Source organism: Acomys minous (genome assembly GCF_964271855.1).
Source record: "Acomys minous genome assembly, chromosome: 5".
NCBI lineage: Eukaryota > Metazoa > Chordata > Mammalia > Rodentia > Muridae > Acomys > Acomys minous.
In genome coordinates this window covers 78234397-78261149 of record NC_140494.1, presented here as the reverse complement: position 1 = coordinate 78261149, position 26753 = coordinate 78234397, and the positions used below count along the sequence as shown (strand labels likewise).

The window sequence follows — 26753 nt, the reverse complement described above, 5'->3', positions numbered from 1 at the left end:
GTCTTTGGCTGTAAAGAAACCTCCATAAAGCTAATTGCACTACCCTTGAAATTTGTCAAGTTAAGCTTGAGATACAAAGGAGACATACAAGTGTGATGGCACATGCCCAGGACTAGGGAGCTGAAGACAGGAAGATCAAGAGTTCAGGTCAGCCTGCTCTGCATGAAACCTTGTTTCAGGGGGGAAAGTGACATAAACTGAGAAACCTGGTAGTAATGCAGTGAGTGTGCCAAGGAGACGCAGAACATAGTCCAGTCTGCTCACAGCCTCTTCTCCCTACCTTGCGGGAGGGCCCTCTGTGAGTCCCTTGGCAATTTGTCCCTTGTGACATTCTAATTGGTATCAAAACTATTGTTGAAGAATAAAACGAGGAAACTGAATTACTTAATAAGTCTACTTTGTTTAGCCAGGAAAAAGGTCCTAGAGCAGGCAAAATATGAGATTGCTGAAGGAAATATTTGCAGGCCATCTTCTCTGTCCATGCTTACCTTTCTCCAGCCCTCTGAATGACATCCTCCTCAGGCCTTGTCCTGGCCAAGACATCCTGGCAACCTCCCTATGTTTTCCTTACTGTGGTATTGCTCCATTTAAACCTGAGGTCTCGGTTCACACTCTGAGAAAACACAGGCTGACACCAGTATGTTCTACAGGGCAAGGTACACGCCACTGAAGTGTGTGGCATGGCAATCTCCTGGTCTCCACCCTCAAGAACTAGTTACAATTCTGGAAGCACACATTTCAAAAACAGTCTTCTGGCTACAGCACAACAGGTTTTGTTTTTCTAAGGTTATGAAACTGTTTTGATAGTCCCAGTGTGGTAAGCTCTGTTGTCACTTACATCTGTCTGACCCTCCACTCTATTTGACAGTTGTGTTCTATACCAAGTGGAAACTTCACCTACATCCTTTGGCTGTACTGCATGCATGCCTGGTGCACAAGGAGGCCAGACAAAGCATCCAATCCCCTGGGACTAGAGTTACAGACAGCTGTGAGCTGGAATCGAACCTAGGTCTTCAGGAAGAATGACCAGCGCTCTTAACCACTCAGGCCCAGCATTTATCTTCTTGGTGGGAGTGGACTTATTTTCAGAACTCTTTAAACATTTTTTTTAGTCCCTGAAACAACTTATTTAACACTACATTGGTAATTCTCTATAATTTAATATTGTCTTTAAAAGAAAAAAATAGGCTCAGAGGTTAAGCATACTGACTATTCCTCCGGAGGTCCTGAGTTCAATTCCCAGCAACCACATGGTGGTTCACAACCATCTATAATGTGATCTGATGCCCTCTTCTGGCCTGCAGGTGTACATGCAGCTGGAGCACTGTATACATAATAAATGAATAAATATTAAAAAAAAAAAAAAGAAAGAAAGAAAAAAACAAAACAACAGATGAATCTTTAGACTGGAGTTTAAAAACAGCAGCTTTAGAGCACGGGAAAGCCCCTTTCCAAATAGGGTGGCAGAGAGAATGAGACTGGCCCAGGACAGTGTGGTTTGCAGATGGGTTTGCCCGTGGAATCCTCTTGGGGTCCACTTCCATTTCTCTCTATTCAAGTCCCTGGGTGTGTGTGTGTGGGGGGGGGTAGTGTAGCCCAGGCTCCCACAGCACTGAGGGCCTCTGGGAGGCTTGTATCCTTGCTTCCTGTTCCCGGCAGCCCTAACCCTGCTTCTTCCTGACACGGGTAGAAACTGCCCTGGCCCAGGGTCGGCTTCCTCAGACTGCTGCTAGCACAGGGGGCACAGGGGTGGGTGTCTGCACCTGAATACAGGAAGTGTTGAGGTGCCATCTGAGCCCCCTCTAGCCTGCTGCAAGCTCTTGGCTTGGTCTTTAAGGAATGGCTTCCAAGGGACTCATTCAGATAACGCCTGTTGGATGGGACTACTATCCAGCTTCAGCTCTGCTGGGCCTGTTGACTGTCTCCTCTCCCTCCTTGAGCAGGGAAACGGGAGGATCCTGAACATTTCCCCTGAGTATCCAACCCCCCCCACCCCCTGAGCCAGACAGATGCAGCTCTGCACTATTGCATGTGGGGGAAGAAAGGGTGCTGCATCCAAGCAGCCATTAGGAAGCCATCCTCACCAAATCCCTGCACCCAGTGCTCTCTAAGAAACCTAATAAATTCATTGGTTCCTGGGTGGACTTTGGTGGAATTGCTCCTTGCTTTGTTGCTGGGGCCTGAGGAGGAGAGGTAGTCACTGTTTTCATCTCCCAGAGGAAAGGAATTTTAGCAGCAATTCCTCACCTACCCCATGGGAAGTAGAAAACATATGGGCATTGGGGACCTGAAAGGAAGGAGAAAGAAAGGAATGTTCTAGCACACTTTTACCTTTGTGTGCAGAATCTGCAGCCAAGGCCCTGCACACAGCTAGTGACCTCAGTTTCCATCATAGCTGGGATGGGTAGCTTTGATAGGCAGCCGGGGGATGAGAACCAAGAACGGAGCAAATCCTTGATGACAGAGCTCGGCAACTGGAAACTGGGAAGAAGAGCCTTTCAGGTAAACACAACTAGAGCCTCAGAGTGTGAAAGCCAAGGCCAACCGAGACCCAGCCCCCAAGCTCAGCTGATAACCTGGGTTATTAAAACAACAAAACAAAACAAAACAAAACAAAAGCCAGGTGTGGTGGCACATGCCTTCAATCCTAGCATTCTAGGCAGAAGCAGAGGCAGGCGGATCGCTGTGGGTTCGAGGCCAGCCTGGTCTACAAATCGAGTCTAGGACAGCCAAGACTACACAGAGAAACCCTATCTTGAAGAAAAAAAAAAAGAAATTTTTTTGGTTGATTTTTTTTTTTACGTTTTTATTTTGTGTGTTTGTGTGTTTTGTTTCATATATATGTGTGCCCTGTGTGCATGCAGTGCCCATGGAGGCCAGAAGAGGGCATTAGATCCGCTGGAACTGGAGTTACAGAAGATTTAAGCCACCATGTTGGTGCTTGAAGTGAATGTGGGCCCTGTGCAGGAGCAGCAAGGGCTCTTACCTGCTGAGCCATCTCCCTAGGCCTATCTCAGGGCATTTCAACCTTTGTTATGCAATATTGCACTTTCCCAAATAGCTTTCCAGATCCTTCAAGGATTCTCACTCTGAGAGATCGAGGCTAATGCTGGCTTCTCCTGATGCCACATGAGGTAGGTGAATGCCACATGCCCCTCAGCCCAGGATCTGGAGACCAAACAGGATGAAGCCTTACAGAGTTTTTTTCCGTTGTGCCACCCATCAACTTAATGCACGTTTTCTCAAACTAACCCAAGTTTAGGTTGCTCAGTTGATTTTGAGTAAGGAAGGATGAGAAAGACGCCTTCTGTTCCCTGCACCCACAGCTGGTCCCTCGGCGCACTCAGCTGCTCCCCGGAGGTGCAGTTCACCCCAAGAGCCCCAGGTCTGCTCATGTTGTCTCCACAGCAGCATTTATGGGATGTAAAACAAGCAGGTGGAGGACGCCGCAGTTTGCAGACCAGGCAGGAGCACAAAGGAACAGACAGCATGTCCCAGTGCCAGCTGCACATCAGGCTCTCTGTGGACACTCTGGCCCCAGAGATGGGGACTCCAATAGGCCAGTGTGTGGCCGTAGCCCCGGATTGCATGTGGCAGCTGTGTTGTATGTGCCTGCCTGTGTCAAGGGTCAGCATGGCCCTGAAGCTCCAACCAAGGACAGCTCCTGGTTGAAAGTCTTAGTTAAGCTTTTCCTTGGCCTTACATGCAAGTCCGAGAACTGGCTTATAGAAGGAAGCCATCACCTTCAGCTCCACACAGTTTGCTCATCTTCCAGAAGCTGATTCACCAGCTTCTGAGTGGCTGCAGCAAGGACTGGCTCAGTTGGTTCCTTCTATTGGAAAATACTGTTCTTCTCTTGAGGTAGCAATGTAATCGGGCAGAGTCTTGGCTAACACTCGACACCTTTCATCTCAATCTCCTCAGTGGTGCTTTCTGCAAAGCAAAAGACAAGTCAAGGGCTTGGGGAGGTGGCTCGCTTGGTTACACGCACAATCATAAAGACCCGAGTCCAGAGCCCGAGAACCCATGTAAAAATTACAGGGAGCATATCTGAAATCCCAGTGTTCAAGGCATGGGTGGAGACAGGCAGATTTCAGGGATGATTGGCAGCTAGTCTAGCAAATCAGTGATCTCCAGGTCAGAGAGAAATTCTGCCTTAAAAATAAGGGGTGGGGTGTGCTTGAGGTGGACACCTACTATTGACCTCTGGCGCGCGCGCGCGCGCGCGCGCACACACACACACACACACACACACACACACGAGACAACAGATTGAAAACCTGTCACACAGTGGTTTCTTGGTGTGGATGAGGTAACAGGTGCCATCCTGGCCTCAAAAAGCATGCAAGGATTACCACAGGGCCTGGGGCGTTACCTTTGAGTTTGAATCTCCTCTTCCTTTGGAGTTTGTACGCACACTGATTGCAAACCCACATGAGGCTGATTAGCACCACAGCCACAGCGGCCAGTAGAGCAAAGAAGACAGCAACGAAATGGAGGTCTTCATAGCGGATCTCTGGGGTGGGACAGGAGGGAAGGCAAGGTCTCTCTTAATACCACAAAGTCGCCCACCTGCGTCTGTAGCTTGAGGAGCCCTGGGGCTCTCTTACCAGACACACGTAGCACGATGGTACCAAACTGGCTGCTCCCCGGGTGCTCTGTGACAGTGATGACGTAGCAGCCAGCATCCCTCACGCCCACACTGAAAAGCTGGATGGAGCCATTGTCAAAGGTGCAGACTCTGTCTCTATGGCTGTGGGAGACATTGGCTGGGGTCCCTGGTTTCCACTCCACGATCCTCTGCACACCCCAGTTAGATGTGTACTTCCACTCAATAGTGGGCACCCCATGGCAGGAATAGTCCACTGATAGCAGGATATCTTCTTGGACAGTGGCGTTGATGGCTGACTGTGGAATGTACAGTGACACGCCCTGACCTGTCGGACACACATAGGAACCTACTTGAGTCAACATACTCATCAGTGTCTTTATGAGCATTTACTGAGCACCTGTTACATGCCAGGTGAGGAGACACAGAGACCCCTCCAGCTCTGCTCTGTATTCAGCAAGTGGTGGAATACTGGAGACCAATAAAACAACAACAACAACAAAAAAGCCTGCGCACTGACAACAATAAGCAAGGATAACAGTGAGCAGTGGAGGGGGACACACACAACTTGGGAAGACTTCCCCAAGGAAATGGCATTTGAGCTCAGACATAATGGGAAAGCCCCTGTGAAGGAAAGTATGAGGTAGACATTCTTGGCAGAGGCGACAAGAGATCTGATGTCCATGTCCTGGAGGGCGAGCAGGGTGTGTTTGAGGGTGGACAGCAACAAAAGGCAAGAAACACTGGGCAGAGCTTGGCATGAAAAAGCTGGAGCACTGGGCAGGAATCCGTACTGGCAGTATTCGGAACTCAGGGGGCATAGGAACTACAGAGTGCCTTAAGCCCAACAGTGGTGCTAATATCTGCTATGGTCACCAGCCTGGGGGCTGCACAGGGGGGTTGGTGGGTTGGGTGTGGGTGGGTGGGGCAGATAAGAGTGGAAATGAGAGGCCACCAGGTGGTTATTGTGTGTGTGAGAGAGAGAGAGAGAGAGAGAGAGAGAGAGAGAGAGAGAGAGAGAGAGAGGGAGGGAGAGAGAGAAGGGGACAGAGAAGGGTGACGGAGGACATGTGTTAGGAAGGACTTGGAACTGTGCATAACGATGTGGCTTGGGGGATGGATAGGCAGAGATTTCTGCTGAGTGTGTAAGGGAGTAGCAATGCCTAGGCCGCGTACACGTGTGCTTCACAAGCACTAAAGCGGAACGGTGCTGCACAGAGCACACCATGCACCAGGGCCATGCTGTTGAAGCCTCCCATGATCCACTGCCAGTTAATCAGTGCTTATGCCTCGGGCTCGTCATGATTACAAAGTCTGCCCAGGGTCCCCCTGCAGGGCTGAAGTTTACACATGGGCAGCTGACTTCAAAGCACAAGCGTTTACATCTAGGCTCAAGTATAAGGCCAGTGGCTGGCGGTGGAGGGGACAGAATGTGACAGGTGCCTCCCACATACAGGGAGGCTAATGATGGGAGAGTGACTGGGGCGGGGTGCAAGCCTGGCAGCCAAGCCTGGTGTGCTGCCGAGTTTTATGTCGACTTGACACAGGCCAGAGTCATTTAGGACGAGGGAATCGCAGTTGAGGAAATCCCCACCCCCATCAGATTAGACTGTGGGCAAGCCTGTGGTGCATTTTCTGGATTGATGATTGATGTGGGAGAGCCCAGATAGATCACTGTGGGTGGTGTCACCTCTGGAAATGGTTCTGGAGTGTACGAGAAAGCAGGCCGAGCAAGCTCCTCCTACGTGGCCTCTGCTTCGGCTCCTGCCTCCAGGTTCCTGCCTCCAGGTTCCTGCCTCCTGGTTCCTGCCTTGATCTCCTGACCTGACTTCCTTCAAAGATGGACTGTGATGGGGAACTGTGGGCGAAATAAACTCTTTCCTTCCTAAATCACTTATCACCATAGTGGTTTATGCCAGCAATAGAAAGGCTAACTAAGACACTTAGTTTCCACCTTTATTTCCTGATTACCTAACATCCTCGGCTGCCCAGCTGCCCTGGATACATGTTGCTGGTTGTAGGTAACCCTGTGGGTAAAGTTTGCAGACACTTTCTTTTGTTCTCTACCACTGATAACAGGATCCCACTTGTACCCATTTCCTCAGGCCTGGCAGGTAACTAAAACAATGCAATGGATTTCATGTTTTAAAAAAAGGGGGTATGGGGGGTGTAGTACGGTTACAGAGATAGCTCAGTGGGTTAAGGGACTTCTCACAAAGCCTGATGGCCTGAGTCCTGTCCCTGAGACCCACATGGTAAGAGAGAACTGATGCTTTCGAGTTGTCCATTGAGCTCCACGCAGTCCCCATGGTATGTGCATGCATTTGTACCTTTCTCCACACAAAATAAGTAAATAAACAGAGCAAAACATCTTAAAGTAGTAATAATGACTTTCTAGAGTAATTCTGCCACGAAACAGGAGCGCGTTCACTTTCTCCCTCTAATACTATTATGCAATTTGCTTTCTGCCTCCGCTTCCTGTTACTCAGCTCCTAAGACTGTGGACTCCCCCAGAGCCATGGAAGTGACACAAAGCCTCTTTATCTTCACATGACACAACTGGTGCCTGGCGATCCCTAGAGTTTCAGAAACGGGACCGGTCACCAGGAAGACAGGGGGTGACGGGAATGCTGGACCATCACGTCCCACTTCCAGCCTCCAGGGAGGGGACAGGGGCTGAGAGGTGGTAAAGCTACTCCCTAGTGGTCTGTGATCAGTCATCCATGACCACGTGCAGAAGCATTTGCAGAGCCCTGAGGACAGTGTTCTGAGAGTTCTGGAGAGCCAAACACAGGTGGCCACAGGGCAGCTCACATAGAAAGGGTAAAAAGTTCTGAAGGCCCCCCTCCCCCAACACCTGCAGCCTGGGTAAGTGCCCTGTGATTGGGTAGATGTAAAGAAAGTGTCTCCACGTGTCTTATGAATTGTTCTAGCAAACTAGTTGGGTACAAAGACTGGGCCAGGCAATCAAAGGCATGAGGCGTGACCTGGGACTTTTAAAACCCAGATTTATTTGTTTTTCTTTTGTGTGAGTCCGCCATCTGCATTTTTTGTATATGTACCACATGCATATGGTACCGTAGGGGACACAAAAGGGTGTCAGTCCTCTTGGGACTGGAGTTACAGATGTGAGCTGCTATGTGCTTGCTGACAACTGAACCTTTGCCCTCTGCAAAAGCAGCAAGTGCTCTTAACTGACGCACCATCTCTACAGCCCCAACCTATGCTTTTGATTGGCATTTGAAGAGCAGGGTGGTCTGAGGGACTGAACCATAAGAAAGTCATTACAGGCACCCCGAGACTTCACCTAAAAGCAGGTGTTCTCAGACACATGCACACCATCACCCACCCCTGAGATTGAGCTTTGGAATAACACCATTTCCTTAGCACATGTTAATTTATTTGTGTGTGTGTGTATGTGTGTGTGTGTGTGTGTGTGTGTGTGTGTGTGTGTGTGTGTGTGTGTAATGTGTGCTACAGTGCATGCATGGGGGTCAGAGGACAACTTCCGGGAGTCAGTTTTCTCCTTCTACTGCATGGGACCCCAGGATCAAACAGGTTGTCAGTATTGGTGGCCAGCACCTCTACCCACTGAGCTATCTCTCCAGCCCCATGAGCAACACTACTTCCTAATGTAGAGTGTATCATTAAAGTTCTTTAGCTGAGCCGGGTGGTGGTGGCGCACACCTTTAATCCCAGCACTTGGGAGGCAGAGGCAGGTGGATCACTGTGAGTTCCAGGCCAACCTGGTCTACAAAGAGAATCCCGGACATCCCAGGCTACACAGAGAAACCCAGTCTCGAAAAACAAAAACAAAAACAAAAAAACCCAAAAAGTTCCTTAGCTGTTCACAGAATGACCCATTGTGTTCTTATGCGGAATCCACTTGCTGCATTTGGTCCTTACACCTTGTTAGTCTTCCATAATCCAGCAAAGCTTCTCCCCCTTAGAAATGCTGTGAGGCTGCTCTTCCAGAGGCCATGAGTTCAATTCCCAGCAACCATATGGTGCCTCACCACCATCTATAATGAGACCTGGTGCCCTCTTCTGGCAGAGCACTGTATACATAATAATAAATAAATATTTTTTTAAAAAAAGAAAAGAAAAAAATGATGTGAGACCTTCACGGCAATATTTTAAAACATTTGACTCTATATTTGTTTGGAAACAATGGAAAACCACTGTAGATGTGAGGTTTTCATGTTGCATCAGTCCAGAAGACGAGCAATGGAAGTCTGTCCCATGGCTGGGGGAGCTAAGATGGGTAGAGGGCCTGGGTTGTGATTGGCATGTCATTCTTTCTCTAGAGACCACATGACCACCTTGGTAGGCAACATTGGTGCACACTGGAGGTTTTGGCATGCGCAGGTCTCTTAGCTACTTCGTAAATGGCTATAGCTGCGAACCTATGATATTTTAAATTCTATCATTCTCCTAAGTTTATTGGCTGGTACTGCTCTGTGGGGAAAAAAACCCAGAAGATATTTCTCAAGAAGATGCTCAAGCCAGATAGAAGCCAGATGCTCAAACCTCACACATGCAATGGGGTGTGCATACCCCTCCCCCATCAGCCCCAGTGCAAAAAGAAACTTATTTTTCTTTTTAAGTATTTATTATGTATACAGGATTCTTCCTGCATGTATGCCTCCAGGCCAGAAGAGGGCAGCAGATCTCATTAAAGATTGTTGTGAGCCACCATGTGGTTGCTGGGAATTGAACTCAGGACCTCTGGAAGAGTGCTCTTAACCTCTGAGCCATCTCTCCAGCCCAAGAAAGCTTCCCTGCCCCCCCCCCCCAAGATGAGCACAGTGGCGTATAATCCTAGAATCTAGGAAACTGAGGCAAAAATCATGGAAAATTTCAGGCCAGCTTGAGCTACATCATGAGTTCCAGGCCAGTCAGAGCTACATAGGGAGATCCTGTCTGAGATTCAAGAGGGATGGAGTGTTCTTCGTGTTCCTGCAGATTCAAGGATTTCTTCAAATTGACCCCACCACACTCTGTTATCATGTAAGATGTCCGACAATTTAGCTTACATTTGGCCAGGGGGAGCTTCTTTAGGGCTGTTGGATGCTCTTTAAGATGCTCTTGTTGATGGTCCAACAAGGGGATTGTTTGTTTGTTTGTGTTTGTGTTTTTCGAGACAGGGTTTCTCTGTGTAGCCTTGTCTGTCCTGGACTTGCTTTGTAGACCAGGCTGGCCTTGAACTCACATTGATCTGCCTGCCTCTGCCTCCTGAGTGCCCAGCACTTTATTGAACAGATTACATATTAACAAGGACCCTCATGTCTCAAAGCCAAAGAAGGAGAAACATGGATGCTTCTGGCACCAAGATAAGACCCACTGGTGAGGAGACCTCCGAGGGTCAGTAGTGAGATCTCTGAAATGTAGTGCTAAGGAAAGCACCCGGAGCTACTGGTCTTCTTGAATCCCATGCTGCAGACCTGGCAGTGGCCACGTGGCCAATCTTTGAGACAAAGTCTGGCCTGGCACTATGCACAGGCAGATCTCAGCCTCTCGAGGTATAAAGGCTCTTCCTGGCTAACCTCACTTCCAGTTGGGAATTAAAGAGCTCAGCTCCCAGCCTCTGGCAGGTCTACCTCGAAGCACACTGTGCTCTATTCGAGGATGCCTTTTCTAGGAAGCTGCCCTTCATCCCAAATATTGATACAAACCACAGAAGCTGTCTAGGGTTGGAACACTTCAGCTACCTAAGGACCCTCTCTATGACTGTTGACCATTCTTTCTCAGGCCAGTGTGGTGACACAGTTATCCTTTAACAAAGAACACGGGGCAGAGTTTACCGTCCTGGAATAAATAAGAAAACTGAGGTCAAATTCCCAGTCAGCCTTGGAGGGCCTGACTCCTGTGCTCCGCCCACATTGAGGTACATGGTGGCTGGTCAATCGAGGTTTGTTGAGTCAGTGAGTACGTGAGTGACAGTGAGAATAGTCTGCTTTTCCTCCCAGGAAGGCTGCTGCTTTGTGACTGTGGAGATGAAGCTTGTCTGACAGCCAGTGTGTGGGAGGGCAGGAACTGGTATTTACTTCATGTGCATACGTGTGTGTGTGTGTGTGTGTGTGTGTGTGTGTGTGTGTGTGTGTGTAAGCCTTCTGGGAGTTGATTCTCCGAATCAAACTCAGGTCATCTAGTTTGCTGCTGAAATGTCTCTCCAGCCTAGAATCTAGGCTTTTTGTGATTGGTGTACTTTATAGCTGTGTGTGTGTGTGTGTGTGTGTGTGTGTGTATGTATGTATGTATATATATATATATATATAATGTATAAATGTATTATCCTATCTATCATCTATCTACTTATGCATCTGTCTATCTAGTATCTATGCATGTATGTGTATATATGTATTTTACTGATTAGTATTTATCTATCATCTACCTGTTTATGTACTATCATCATTTATTTTTTTTAAATATTTATTTATTATATATACAGTGCTCTGCCTCCATGACAGAAGAGGGCATCAGATCACATTTATAGATGGTTGTGAGTCACTATGTGGTTGCTGGGAATTGAACTCAGGACCTCTGGAACAACAAACTGTGCTCTTAACCTCTGAGCCATCTCTCCAGCCCCACTATCATCACTTATATATCCTCTACCTACAACCTATCAGTCATCTACCTTCTGTCATCCAGCTATCTGTAACCTAATATCTATCATCATCCATATAGCTTTCAATTTATCATTTATTATCTCTGAATCTATTTATCATCTACTATCTACCATCTTTTTGCTTATCATCTCTCTCTATCTCTATCTACCTATCCTCTATTATTTATCTGTAATCTATCAACCATATCTATATACAATCATCCATTTATCATTTCTCAATTTATCTATCATATACCTAGCCATCATTTTTCTTTCTGGCTTTTCTAGACAAGGCTTCTCTGTGTAGCCTTGGCTGTCCTGGACTCGCTTTGTAGACCAGGCTGGCCTCGAACTCACATTGATCTGCCTGCCTCTGCCTCCCAAGTTCCATCATTTTTCAATCCACCTCTCTCTCTCTCTCTCTCCCTCTCTCTTTCTCTCTCTCTCTCTCCCATCTATGAATTAATTAATCAATCAATCTCACTAGCTATTCACTTGTGACCCTGGTTGGCCTTGATCTTGCAGTGATCCCTTTCCCATTTCTTCTAAGTGCTGGTATTACAGATTTGTACCAAAAGCCAAGGTTTTTCATGGAATCATTTTAGATCGTTTCTCTTATTTTTTGTTTTGCTTTTGAGGCAAAGTTTTATATTGTCCAGACTGGCCTTGAGCTCTTGAGCCTTCTGTCTATACACCCAGCTGAGAAACATGACTTTTTTTTTTCCTTTCACTTTTCGAATGAGAAGCAACAACACCCACATAGCCTGTCACCGATGAGGGTGAGCTTCCTTGCAGCTGTGCCCTGTGTGTGACAATCCTCCCACCCTCTTCTTATCTACATTTCCAGAGCCTCTGACCTCAGATACGAGAAGTCATCGCTGTAAGATTAGCGAGATAGCTGGTGACACGTTTGCGCTCTAACCTCCGAGGGCTTTCTGTGTTTGTTAGGGTTACTGACAGACTAGTGTGCTGGGAGACCACCAGCCTTTTAGCAGCCTTGAGGATTATCATTTGGAGCATTTTAGCAGCCAGCACAGGGCTGTGCACCTTGTTAGAGCCCAAGTGTACTCTGAAGATGAACGAATGACTGCATCCAGGTCCCGATCGTCAAATTGTTGATAATTTGAGGAGACCAAAATGACATCGGTTTAAAGCAGCAAAAACAAAACCAAAAACAAAACCAAAACCAAAAACAAAACCAAAAACAAAAACTCCTGTCCTGGCTGCTTTCTGCCACCCAGGCAAAGCCAGAATTTGGACGATACCTTGGTGTGAAGGCAACCAAATGCTGGCTGGTCATTTTAAGGTGCCAAGAGTCATGTTAACGGCTGACATGCTCACACAGTTTACGGGGTACCTCGTCCTACTGAGTGCTCATCTATGTCCGGTTTTGCAAAAACCAAAGTTCAGCTCACCCACCCAGCAGGAGTTCTCACCGTTTTGCTAACTCATGCGTTTGAGAAGTCACCCAAACAGTCCGGACAAAGATAGGCTTAGGTGCAGGCTGCCAGGCTGTCCCTTTCACCAAAGCTCAGGATTCATACCCCAACAAGAAAAATCATTCCAGCCGGGTGTCTTTAATCCCAGCAGTCAGGAGGCAGAAGCAAGTGGATCGCTATGAGTTCGAGGCCAGCCTGTTCTACAAAGTGAGTCCAGGACAGCCAAGGCTACACAGAGACACCCTGTCTAAAAAAAAAAAAAAAGAAAGAAAGAAAGAAAGAAAGAAAGAAAGAAAAAAAGAAAAAAAAGAAAAAAAAGAAAAGAAAGAAAAGAAAAGAAAAAAGAAAAAAAGAAAGATCATTCCGAAATAGCCTATGGATAGCATCTGTGGGCGCCAGACACAGTCCAAGGAAACCAAAGGTGAGGAGTTCAATGACTCCGGCCATTATCAGACTGGCAAAGAAAAAGAACCCTGATAACATTCTGCTGTTAGGGGTGTGTCCAGAAGTTAGACTCAAGCATTACTGTTGGCTGTAAACAGGGGGAAGGCTGCTTAGAAAGCCTATCCCAACCCCGCGCTTCTCTCCAGGCACCTCTCCGTTACCATACCTCTCTCAGCCTGTGTGGCCTTGCTTGTGTGACCACCCGACATCTCTCCCCGTTTCCACTGTGGTTTAGCCTGCTTGGTCTCTGTTGAGCCTCAGGAAGCCTGTAGAGCACCTGGCACGTGGCTGGGCATCCCTGAGCAGTGACCTTCCTTTTAGCGTGTTATGCAGCTGGCCTGCAGGTAGGGGGTACACAATGTGGGACTTGAATAAGCCTGGAGAGCTCAGGCCCCCGCGGCTAGCTCTGGTGTAGACCTCAGGTCCTAATTTGTTTCCCCTGCTGTGTCTGAAAACAGCAAGGAGCCCCGTGTTCTACATGTGAATGCACATATGCAGGCCCCTGCTCCCACCGTTGATTCCCGCAGAACCCAGAACCTTACTTTCTTGCAGGTGGCAGCCATATACAGAGGCCAGCCCAGGGAATCCCACCAGGACTCAAAGCCTTAAAAGGGAATGAGTGGGCAGAGGTAGGTTCCAGTACCAGCCTACGCTTTGCTATTGTCATGACTTTGGCCAAGTTATGGGTAATCCACTGACTAGGCCTCAACTCCTCGATGCAATGGCTATAGCCACTTCACAGGCCTGGTGTGTTAGAAAGACGCAAAGAAAAGTTGCAAATGCTACAGCCAGCCCAGGACTCCATGCTCCTGTAAGTAAAGGGTGAGTGGTGCCTACAGGAATGCCAATCGGAAGTCACTTTGCTGTGCACCTCAGGCTGCGGCAAACATACCAGGAAAAAAAAAAATCCCCATCCCCTTTTTGAGATGAGGCCTCATTATGCTGCCCCACCTGGCCTGGAACTCACAGAGATCCTCCTGCCCTCGACTGTAATTAAAGGTATACACCACCACGGCCAGAAAAATCCTCACGGTTTTTAAAACAAAGAAAAATAGGCACACTTCCGCTCCTGCTCTGATGGGGGCACTCAGCAGCCTTACAGAAGAGGTGAGCTCCAGGGCATGCCTTGCCTTATGGAAACAGGGACAGAGCTGGGAGTGAAAGTGGCTGTCAGCTGGAGCAAAAGGAGGGGGCAAAGGGGACAAGATGGCTGCTGAGGAATACAGGGGTTACCCCCAGTGCAAAAGACCCCAGTGGAGGATCTAGCTTGACCTGACTGCAACCATCTTAGTTACAACCCCGTCCTAGGCGTCAGCTCACACTGGCACACTATGGAGGCCTTACAGAAGGAACAAAGCTATTCAGTCAGCTAAGTGCACCGGTCTGCTCCCTGACCCTGAGGCTACTTCTTGACTGACATCTCAGTTTCATAGTTTGCTTTTCTTCTTTTTGTTGAGAAAGCCCTTGTATATTCCAGTTTGCCTTGGGCCTCCTTTGTCTACTCCTACTCCTGCTTTTTTGAGACAGGGTCTCATGTAGCCCAGGTTGTCCTTGAAATCACTATATAGGCTGGGCGTGGTGGTGCACGCCTTTAATCCCAGCACTCGGGAGGCAGAGGCAGGCGGATCGCTGTGAGTTCGAGGCCAGCCTGGACTACAAAGTGAGTCTAAGATAGCCAAGGCTACACAGAGAAACCCTGTCTCAAAAAACCAAAAAAAAAAAAAAAAAAAATCACTATATAGCCAAGGATGACCTTGGACCTCATATCCTCCTGGCTCTCCCACTGTAGTGCAGAAGTTAGAGTCACAGACCCCTATGCCCATTCTAGACTGTGCTAGAAGTTGAGCCCAGGGCTTTGTATATGTTGGGCAAGCACTCTACCAACTCTATATCACCAGCCAGTCTTTGTCAGGCTTAGCATGTAAACCCCCTGCCTCCCATCATCGGGTTCACGGGCCCCACTATCTACAGTCTCTGAGACTCAGTAAGAATGTGTTCTGTGAGGCAGTCCCGCCTGTTACCTTGGCCTCCCGCTACCTCCTCCCTTTGGCAGCTGGTTCTTATGTACTGCATTTTGCAGAAGTATCCAGCTGTTTTGTCTGACGGTACCCTAGTCGGGTGACTGTGCACAGAGCCCTTCACCTCTCTCTGATGTTTCCTCCTCATTTGTCATTGGGATTTTTATGGCTTGCCAGTCAACAAGTGAAAGAAGACTACTTTGCCAGGAGGAGAACTGGCCCCTACCAGAAAAAAATGAAATCCAGGGACACAGAGTTTCTTTGCCTCTCACCCAGGGCTGTTCTGATTCCATCCACAACAGTGATGTAGCATGGGTGTTACGCTCATTCTCTGTTGGATTAAAAAAAAAAAAAAAAAAAATATATATATATATATATATATATATATATATATATATATATATATATATTCCCTGACTCCACCAGAGCTATCTTGACAGTGTGGAGCGATGAGTGAGAACAGACTTCGCAAGGGCTGGTGGGAGTCAGAGGCTGCACTGAAGAGGCTCTTCCAGACTTGTGCCCTACCCTGAGGTCCACGCTTCCTGTCTGCCTGTTAATAGTTTAAATGGGGTGCCCCAGAGATATGATGGCATCCTAGCCTGTCTTTGTAGGATCTTTAGAGATTGTGTCTGTACAGAGGCAATCAAGCTAAAACGATGTCATCTGTGTGGGCTCAATTGGCCTGGACACGACTGACCTGGTGTCTTTTGGAAAAGACGGATCTAGACCCAGAGCGACATGTGATGGTAGGTGAGGGCATGGTGGTGGTATGGGCACAAGCCAAGGCACACCAGAGAACCAGACATTGCCAGCGGAAGCTGAGAGAGGCCTGGAGCAGAGTTCCTCGCAGTCCATCCGCCCCTCAACTTTGAGTTCCGTTCAGAACGACTTGGGTAAGCGGCCCGGCTGTGGAAGGTGGGCGGGATGCTGAGTGTCTCCGAGAGTCAAGGCCTTTGCGGGTATTTAGTTTCCCGAGGGCAAGTCGCCTTGACTCTGGAAGGTCTCAATACTGGTTCCCACTTTCTTTTCCTCCTCTGTCTCCCACGATTTCTTCCTCACCCTCAATTCCATTCACCCCAAACTCTGGGCCACTCCCCCAGTGAGCTTTATCTCCTTAACCTCAGTTGAACTCACTCCTCCCTGGTCTCAGGGTTATTCTTCCTCTCCAAGGACTGTCTCAAATGCCATCTGTCTGCCAGGCCAGGTCACAGGGGCTGCTGAACTGAACTGAACTTTAACCCTGTTCATAATCAAGAGTTGTTGCCTTCCAGATCAGGCCACACCTGCTGCAGCCTTTCTCCAGGTGCAGGTGTGGGGAGCTGACAGGAAACACCTGCTGTAACCTTGCAGACCTTCCCCCTTTCCTCTGTTACCTGGGAACCAAGGCAACCCAGCCACATGCACATACTGTAGTGAACTTATCAACCATTATGAATGGGACTGCCCCTCCCCAGCACCCGCCCCTCTGTAATGCTGACAGCTCATTTCATCCAATGGGAAACTGAAACCTCTATGGGTTTGGGACCCTGGTACACTCTGTGACATCCAATAACTCCCCCAATACACCTTCTAACCAGAGGATAATTTCTCTCCACACCTTCCTCTCAAGCCTCTACAATGTGTCTAACTCACTTATAACCAAGAAGAAAAGTTGTAACTCAAGATTGTCTCTAAAAATCTAGCCAAAGGCTGGATGATGGGGAAAGGAAAGGGGAGGAGAGGGTTCTGTTTCAGGCCTGGGCTGGAGCCTAGGGGAGCAGTCTTATTAATATGAGGTTGTCCACAGAGGGGAGCAGACAAAAAGAGCTTCACATTAGGTCCCCTCACCAGGGCTTAGTGTCCAGGGCTGTGCCCCTCTCCTTCCGTAGCACTAGGGTTTAGTCCAGCAACTTCCACCCAAGATCCAGGACCTTCCCAACATCCGTCTTCTTGACTGGGAGGGTGTTGAGCGGAAGAGGAAGTGGCTGTGGACTCATGGGGAACTGGTCTGGTGTTTGGCAGATCTGAGGATCCCTGAACCTGAGTCCCCCAGAAAATAGCATCAAGAAAGAAGCACATAGCATCGTTGCTTAATGACGACATGCATTCTGAGAGAAGAGTGATTAGAAAGTGACTTTTTCCCATGATGGATTTACTGAGCAGGGAAAGTACCACACAGGCCTGAGGGCGACAGGAGACTGACACACAGGACCACAAAGTCGAGTATAGCTAACCAATGATCTCCTCTTCTCTGGCCTAGGCCCAGGAGGCTCCCTGTGATTCCGGCAGCCCAGCCTTCTCTGATTACCTGCTTACTCAGCCTTCAAGGCTTCCTCTTTAAGAGGATCCGCCCTACTCCAAACTGAGCCCCGATCTCAGTGCCCAGTGCTAGGGACCCTCTTGGCATTAGACTTTCCCAGGAGATCCCTCAGAATCTCCAGCTCCTGATGGCCAGTCGCTGTAAGTGTTCAAGAACTTCTGAGACAAGTGACACCAAAGCAAAGGAGACTTGTTCCCTACCCTAGGCCCCGTGGGAACGTCTTTATAAGTCTGGGTGGCTGAAATCACACAATAAGCAAGATTCTAAGAAACGAAACAAAGGCAGGAGACACCTGAGTACTTCTTGGCTGGCTCTTCCCCTAGGACCAGACTGATGGACATTGTCCAGGAGAGACACGCTCTGCCTGGCTACATTTTAGCCAGAGAAGCTCAAACACAGAACCACACAGTCTAGTCCCTGCCCTTGGCAGTGCTGGTTGTACTGATCTGCGCCAGGGTTAGGCCTCTGCTTTTCTTTTGAAAAATGACTTATGTGTTTTTATTGTATTTCATGTGCACGAATGCTTTGCCTTCATGTATGTATATGCATCACACGTGTACCTGGTACCTATGGAGGAGGCCAGAAGAGACCATTAGATTTCCCTCAGACTGGAGTTGCAAGTGATTGTGAGCCTCCATGTAAGCGCTGGGAATTGAACCTCTTGGAAGAGCAGCCGGTGCTCTTAAGCACCAAGAGTCATTCTGGGCCCCTTCCCCCAAAGTTTTTTTTTTGTGTTTGTTTTTGTTGCACCCATCTTTGTAAAGCGAGTTCTAATGGACAACATGGTTTGGGAAGCACTGAGCTCCCTTCCTCACTGTCCTTGCCCTGTGAACTCAGGGCTTAAAGGCTGGGACTGGTACGGAGCCTCTGAGAAGTCTCTCTCTGCCATCTGGGAAGACTTCGCAGCAGGACTTCTCTGGGTCAGCAAGGGTCAGGCTTCCTCAGCAGGTGGAAAGGGTGACATTCATTCTTAATTGGCTGAACATGTCGACAAGATCCCTTTCTGATCCATTTTGTCATCTCTGTGTCCCCTGCGTCCAGAGAGTTGATTGATATCTAGCAGGCTGGTGAATCAGTTAATGAGAAAGTCACTTTGAAACTCTGACCTTGTCAACTCTCTCTCTCTCTTCCTGTTTTAGCTATGCACATAAACGCAGGCATACACCACACAACTATGAACCACATTTGTGATCGTGACTCATGAAAACACACCTCCAGGTAACATCAGAGACACCCTGGTTTCTGTAAGCACCGTGTACGGTGTTCTCATCGCATTGAGATCAGCTGATGATGCAAGTCTCAGAATGTATGCCCACCTTAATGCCACGACTATGCTTTTGCCCCACAATCCTACTTTCCAGAGCATCTGTGGTTCTTGATGTGCTCCCACACATCCTCGTCCTGGCCATCAGGCTGTCATCATCTTGCTGGCCCGACATAAGAGAGAGAAGGCTGATTCTCATCTTTATTTAAGTTTGTTAGGACACATTCAATCTACACCTTCCATTTCTGGTCTCCCAGACTCATACCCATTCTACCTTAAAAAAAAAAAGACTTATTTTATCTCAGTAGTCTTGAAAGTCTGAACTCATTCTGGAGTCAACCCTCAAGTTAACTTTGAAGTCTTACTTAAAAGTCCTCTAAGGCGGATATGGTGAGATGCCAGGGACAATCCTGAAGCAAGGTTCTTTCTAGCTGTGCACTGGGAACTACACAGGTGTCATTTTCCAAAATACAATGATGTGGCTACCACTGAACAGGGCAGAAATTGTCATTTTATTAGAAAGACACTGAAGGGAAGATGGGGATGGTGGGACCCAAGCTTAGTAAGACACACTGTGAAGACTAAATAGATTCTTTGGTTGGATACTCTGCTTTTAGACACAATAAGGTGACCTGTGATGTCCTTCCAGGTGGCCTGTGTCCACTATCTGACCAGTTGACACTGAAACATTGTCCTTTCTCCTTTATACCAAGAAAGCCCTAATGACCTCTTTTATTTATTTTTATTTTTTATTTTTTATATTTTTTTCCTAATGCCCTCTTAATCAGTCTTGCTTACTTTCCTGTTGGGAAGACCATGTCTACAGTTGCATAGCTCCCTGAGTCAGTCAAGCTGGACCTAAGACACCCACATTCTTCCTTCATTTGGTCCTGGCCCCTTCAGTTCAGCTTGGCAATGTTTCTGTCGGGGTGGCAGATTAGTGCCTATGTTCACACCCACACTTATCAAGGCTGCTCACCACACCCTTGCTGTTCTCTTCTTAATACTCCTTTATTATAACTTTTCCCCCTATAGGCATGTTACAGGCAAATCTTTAAGATATGGCTTATTTGTTTGTTTAGTTATTCAACTTAAAAAAGAAAAACATGGTCTCACTATATAGTCCTACTTGGCCTAGAACTCAGGCTGCCTTGAACTCCTGAGTGCTGGGATCCAAGGCATGAATCACCACACCCAGCTCAAATCATTACTCCCTCTCAGATTTGCTATAAGTAGCCAGGAGGGACCAAGCCCCTTCTTCAACATTTTGCTTAGAAATCTCCTCAGCTAAATAACCAACTGCATCACTAGTGACTTCTACCTTCCCCAAAGTACTAACACACAAAGGCAGCTCAGCCTGGATCTCTGCTACTTCACAGGGATTCTCTCTCTATGGTCCAAGAACACTCCTGATTTCTCTGTAAGACCTCACCCGAACGTCCGTTCTAACCCATGTTTCTAGTATACTCCTCAAAACCTCCCCAGCCTCCACCCAGTACCTGTTTGCACAATGACATCTACAGCTTTAGGTGTTTATTACTGTAGCTCTCTATTTCTTGATATGGTTTCTCTAGTCTGAGCTGTTGTTAAGATTCTGCAGACTGGATGACTGAAACAACAGGCGTTTATTTCCTCTCAGCTTTGGGGGGGGGGGAAGTGTAAGATCCTGAGTATTTAATGCAGTCATATTTTATTTTACTTAAAAAGTATCTTCACGGGCTGGAGAGATGGCTCAGTGGTTAAGAGCACTGACTGCTCTTCCAGAGGTCATGAGTTCAATTCCCAGCAACCACACGGTGGCTCACGACCATCTATAATGGGATCTGATGCCCTCCTCTGGCCTGAAGATGTACATGCAGGCAGAGCACCATATACATAATAAATAAATGCATAAATAAATAAATCTTTTTGAAACAGTATTTTCACATTTATTTATTATTTATTTATGTGTGCCACGAAGTCTGTGGAAGTCACAGAACGGCCTCACATGAGTCAGTTCTCTTTTCACCTGTGGGCTCCAGGGATCAAACCCAGGTCTCCAAGACTGGGGAGAAGTGCCTTTACCCGCTGAGCCATCGCACTGGCAACAGAGTTATAGTTTAGGGAATCCCCTGTTCATGCCCTGTTCATGGCTAATTAAGTTGCTCACCGTGTTCTCACCCGCAGAGGAAGAGCTCTGATCTCTCTTTGATAAGGATGCTAATCTCACCACAGTCGTTCTAACTTCCCATGAAGGGCCTGACTCGGACTCCAAAGACATCACATCCAATGGTTCCAGCCAATGCCTTTGGAGCCCATAATTTTAGTCTATAACACTACCATTTATAGAGAAAAGGCTTCCAAGTACAGGAGTCTTGTGCTTGGGGGCAAAGTTTTAACACAGGATTTTTGGAATGAAGTGTCTTTTCTCATTTTCTTTCTTCTTCTATATTGTTATCTTTTTTTGGAACAGTGTTAGGTGCCAAGCCCCAGGTTTGCTCATGCTAGAAGAGAGCTCCGCCATGGAGCTATATCCTAGCCCTGCACTGAAGCTGGGCAGAAGCTGGGGCGGCAAAGGACGCAGAGAGCTGGTGAGAAGCAGACAGGCTCACGCACAGCTGGGGTTGGCCTCCAGCACAGACCATATCCGGGCAGGTTCACGCCCACTCATCATTTGAAAAGAAGGGCTACTGGTTAGTATGGGGCCAACACCAGGGACTGATTAGAAAGGCTGGTGCTGCCCACGGTCACCAGGTGACGCAAACTTTCACCTGTTACTTGTCGGGAACATTCTGTATTTTCTCCATCACACTGTCATAGTGGCTCCTATCCAACCGCTAGGTCCAGGTTAAGTGTGATTCCTTTAGATAGAGTGCTCTGGTTTTCCAAATCCGGAGTTGCTAAGTGTCCCAGAAGGCGGCACCTACCTCCTGCAGAGGCTACTTCAAAGGAAAAATAAATGCCCTCTGTATCTGCCATAGCCTGCTTCCTGGAGGGCGAAACAGTGTCTGGACCTCCTCATCGTCACAGACATACGTACCAAGAGCAAGAATGGTGACTGTAATCCTAGCACTTGGGAGGCAGAGGCAGGCGGATCTCTGTGAGTTCGAGGCCAGCCTAGTCTACAAAGTGAGTCCAGGACAGCCAAGGCTACACAGTGAAACCCTGTCTAAAAAAAAAAAAAAAAAAGAATGGTGACTGCCAATTTGTGCTTGGGGCTTGAAAGACAGCGAGAAAAGTCATTGCCAAGATTCCTAACTGTTGGCTTAACAACCACCTCTGCCCTGCTCCCTGGCTGTAGGAGCAACAGCTGCCCCACCCCCACCCCATGCCCACCTCCACCCCCACTCTCAGGGAGTCTTGCCAACACCAAATGCTGGTCTCTAAGAAAATCCCTAGAGGCTCAGTTTGAGCCCTCCCTTTACGACATACCGACACACTGAGTCTTTCACCTTGTTCAGGCAGCATGGCTTTCCTGTGCCTCAGTTTCAGTACTTGTAGAACGCAGAAATAAAAAGGGGGGGGGGCTCTCATTTTATAAGGCTGTTCTGAGCACTGAATGGTTTAGGAAGTTGGTAGAGGCCAAGGATCTGTGGACGGAAGGGTTTGATAAAAGGCGGGCTCTCTCAGCCCTCTCAACCCCAGTCGCCCCACTCAGGTCCCCTCTAAACCTCCGTTGACTGATCTGTAAGGTGGGAATGGTAACAATGCTAGTCCTTGAACAAGAGAGTAAAATTGCACTATAATCTATTGTGTCTATAGGTAATGGTGTGTGTGTGCTACACTCTGACGCACAGGGCTCCTAGCACTGGCTCACCTGCCCCTTCTTTGGTCTTACTCTCCAACGAACCCCAGGACCTCTTTTTCTTAGCCTTAGGCTACCTGAAAGTCGGCGGCAGGTTAAGGGTGGCCCATAGGATCCAGGAAAACCCATAGAAGATGTCTACCATCAGAAGCTAGCGGGGGGTGAGCGTCCTTAGGGTTTGCAGCCTCATTATTTCCAGAAAGAAAATAGAAATTGCTGGCCCCGGTCGGGAGCGTGTTGTCTCCAGGCCGGTTTCCTGCTCCAGTCACAGCAGCGGCCTAGGACTCTCCAGCCGCTCCCCGCCGGCCTGGAGGCGAAGTGACCCTAGCCGGTATCACCGCGGCACCGAACGGGTGGCCTCTTTCAGCGACGTGGTTCCCACCCGCCATGTCGCTCCCACCTGCGAGGTTTCTCCGGGTCAGGTACTTACTCTGCAGGCAGCGGGCGGCAGCCACCCAGAGCGCGAGCAGCCCCAGCGGGATGCCGCGGGTCCTCCTCCCGCACCACGGCGGTCTCATGAGCGAGTCGCGGGCTGTATTGGCTCCGCATGGGCCTCCGGGAGGCGACGGGGCCAACTGCTCGCCCTTGGTGTCCCGCAGCGCGCCAGCCTAGCCTCCCTTGACTCAGCTCAGCTGCTCTGCATGTCTCACCTCCTGCAGCTGCTCTGCCGGAGGCAGATGAGCGAGTTGTACTCTGGTTCAACCAGTTCCCAAGAGAGAGGGAAGAAAGGAGGAAGGGAAGAGGGAGGGAGGAGTGAGAGAAGGAAGGGCTATGAATATGGAAAGATAAGGGATAATGGGAAGGTACTCAACTCAGAGGCACTAATGGCAAATAATGAGCAATTTCCTGAGGGGCACACCCACTGTACCAATTCAAGGTTCAGAGCTGGGAGGCAGCTAGTGCTAGCTGCTGCCCAAGGACCCAAAGAGACAATCTGAGGACTTCGTGGGCAAGGGGGAGGCTTTTAGGAAAGCCAAGTTACAGCCTGGGGTGTGAGGAATGAAAGGAGACAGGAGGACACAGGCTGGCTCTGGGTAGAGTAAACTCATGCCGTCCGTCCATCCATCCATCCATCCATCCATCCATCCATCCATGAAAGGGCTCTGAAAGTTGCTTACTACACAGGATCTGACTCAGGTGGGCATTTTGGTCTCTTACAGGACAGTGGTTGAATGATGTCTGAACTGAACTAGAGATACAAGCACTGGTCCCGACTGTAATCCCAGTATTCTGGAAGCCACAAGAATGACTAGTGACTAGGTACTTTAGGAATCCTAGTATGGGGGTGGGTGGGGCCAAGAAACAACCACCAACCACTATATAGTCTGCCCATTGCTGTTAAACGAGGAACCAGGATGCTGTAGGGCTCAGAGCAACTGGCCTCTAAGAGGGATGTGATGGTGTGTAAAGATACAGGAGGTGGGGGAAACGAACAGTGGTCCAAGCTAGTTGTGCTTCTTGGCATTCTACTCTACTCTGTCAGAACTGGATTTTCTCACCTCCCTTGCAATCAGGGAACAGGGAACAGGGAAGCCTGCTCTGAGTCTCTGGGAAAGGTTTCTTTCCTGGTTAAAGGGACAAAACAGGCCACCGCTGCCTCTTGCCTGTTGTGTAGCTGTTTCCTTCAGATTGAGGCCTTCTTTCTTGACAGGAGAAAGAAGGCTCACAAAACACAAACAACTTTTTTTTTTTAATAACAAGGAAAGATTTATTTTTCCTCATAATTCTGTGGATTTCAATTCACCACTGGTGGGTCCCAAAGCCTCTAAGCCTATAGCAGGGAGGGCACACCTTGGTTGGAGTTTAGAGTACAGCAAACAAAGCGTTATGCCCTTTGCCCCCCATGAAACGGCATTGCAGCCTCTAACTTTAGCCTCATCATTGAAACCCCCAGGTCTTCCCATCTTGAGGCTAATTACAGTCAACTTCACCATGACATGAAGTTTCGAATTGTATGATAGTCCATCACTCTTACTTTCTTTTTTTCCTCTTCCTGCCCCATTCCAGTGGCCTCTCTCACTGCTCTCTCCCTCCACCCCCCTCAACATACCTGATCTCTCCTGTTCTCACCCCTGCTGCAGTCCAGGCCTGTACTCCTCCCCTGCTCCACCCCATCCACCTGAAATGTCTATTTGTTTGTTTATTTTATTTTTAATTTTTAAATAATTTATTCAGATTATGTCCACATTGTTATCCCTTCACGTGTATCCTCCTGTCCCCCCCCCTCCCTCTTTCACTCTATTCCCCTCCCCTAGACCTGTGACAGAAGGGGACCTCCTCCCCCACCATATATATGATCACAGCCTATCATCTGGACAACCTGCTTCCACTTCCTTTGAGTGCCACCAGGCCTCCCCACCAAGGGAAAGTGGTCAAATAGGGGTCACCAGAGTTCATATCAGAGTCAGTCCCTGTTCTCCCCACAACCATGGAGAATGTCCTGTCCATTGGCTAGATATGAACAGGGGGTCTAAGTTTATTGTATGCATTGTCCTTGGTTGGTACAACAGTTTGTGCAGGCCTCCCTGGGTCCAGATCCTCCAGCCTTGATGGTATTCTTGTGGGGTTCCTGGACCCTCTGGGTCCTTCCATCTCCCCATTCTTACATACCCCTCTCACCTGGAGTCCAATAGCGAGTCCCAACATCTGTCCTGATCCCCCACTGAGTGAAGACTCTCAGAGGACATTATGTTGGGCTAATATCACTAAATAAGTGAGTATGTACCATGTGTGTCTTTCTGGGTCTGGGTTATCTTACTCAGGATGATCTTTTCTAGTTCCATCCATTGGCCTGAAAATTTCAAGATTTCCTGGGTTTTAATAGCTGAGTTGTATTCCATAGTGTAAATGTACCATAGTTTCTTTATCCATTCTTTGACTGAGGGACATCTAGCTTGTTTCCAGATTTTGGCTATTACAAATAAAGCTGCTATGAACATAGTCGAGCAAATGTCTTTGTTGTGTGGTAGGGCATCTTTAGGGTATATGTCAAGAAGTGGAATAACTGGGTCTTGAGGTAGCCCTACTCCCAATTTTTTGAGAAAGTGCCAGATTGATTTCCAAAGTGGCTGTACAAGTTTGCATTCCCACCAAAGCACAGGCAATTTGTAAGATTCAGAGCACTAGGGCAGGACCAATTGCCAGGAGACAGGAGAGTGTTCCACAAAGCTGCAAGCAAGCTGTACAGGGACCACTAGTGCGGCTGGGATGGTTGCTTCTGTAGTACAGGTGCTTGGCTCACCCGTGCTCCTGACCCTTGCTAATGTAATCTTAATAAGCTCATTGCTTCAGCAACCAGGACTTGGAATTCTTTCTTTCTGCTCCACCGAAGACAGAAATAGTCTCTCCTGCAAAAGCCCCCACAGCTCTGCTGCTGCCTCGAAGACATTCCTTCTCCCTAGATCTGTGGCCCCTGGCATATTTCATGAAGTTTCAAGTGAGGACAAATCTCTAAGTAAGGACGGAAGAACAGAAAGACAGGCCGCTGGGATTGCTAAAGCTGAGGGCATGGAGATGTAGACATGAGCACCCCGTGCTTGTCACATGAGTGGTCTTGGACTAAGGATGATGCCAAGTCAGGCAATGTGATGCAATCAAGACTAAATAAAACATTTTAGGCATCAAAACCCTGAAGCTAAGATGAGACAAACTTGGCTGGGAAGCCTGGAGAGACGCAGACACAGTGTGTGCTCTGAGGTGCAGACACAGTGTGTGCTCTGAGGTTCCAACTCCGTTTTACCACCAGATAAATGTTTTGTCTGTTTGTTGGTTGTACTCTGCTTGAGTCGGATTTCTGAGGCATAACTAATGGTTGAAAGATACAGCATTTCAGTGTGTTGGGGGAATAAGTTCAGGACGTGCGTTACACAGCACAGCAGTGGCGATTGATGATGGAATGTGCTGAGTGGGTGAGAGCCCTCATGAAGCAAATGACAAGCGTGCGAGCAGCTACATTAGCTAGTTCACAGTGTGTACATCCTTTAAAACATTAGGTTGTGCATCTGTCAATTTAAAGGTGTGTGTGTGTGTGTGTGTGTGTGAGTGTGTGTGTGTGTGTGTGTGTAGGCCAAAGGTCAAGGGCAAGATCTTCTGTGGTTTCTCTCTATCTTACATTTCTGAGACAAGCTTTCTCACTGAACTGAGAGCTCACAGATTCTGCTGCACTGGGTGGCCAACACGCTCCCCCCCCCCCAGCCCCCATCTCTAGTCTCTGGGTCTCTGGTGCTGGGACCACTGATGTGTACATTGGGAAAGGGGGCGCTTCAGGGTCTTCTGGGTCTTCC

The 26753-nt window shown here is 48.2% G+C and overlaps 1 protein-coding gene across 1 annotated transcript; it reads right to left on the bottom strand.

Annotated features, from left to right (window-relative positions):
* Positions 1-413: 413 nt before the first annotated feature.
* On the bottom strand, positions 414-23234 carry VSTM5 (V-set and transmembrane domain containing 5). The gene is made up of 4 exons (XM_084781291.1): positions 22901-23234; positions 4611-4937; positions 4376-4516; positions 414-3933 (listed from the first exon to the last, which is right to left on the bottom strand). Exons 1-4 carry the CDS (start codon positions 22986-22988, stop codon positions 3890-3892), a joined length of 600 nt encoding a protein of 199 aa, XP_084637417.1. The 5' UTR covers positions 22989-23234; the 3' UTR covers positions 414-3889.
* Positions 23235-26753: the final 3519 nt, after the last annotated feature.

Excerpts from the sequence above, each read along its gene's own strand:
- VSTM5 (XM_084781291.1), bottom strand. The coding sequence starts at position 22,988 with ATGAGACCGCCGTGGTGCGGGAGGAGGACCCGCGGCATCCCGCTGGGG. Across the intron at positions 4,938-22,900 it reads TGCCGCCCGCTGCCTGCAGA|GTCAGGGCGTGTCACTGTAC; the intron begins GTAAGTACCTGA and ends TGTGTCCGACAG. Across the intron at positions 3,934-4,375 it reads GAGGAGATTCAAACTCAAAG|AAAGCACCACTGAGGAGATT; the intron begins GTAACGCCCCAG and ends TTTGCTTTGCAG.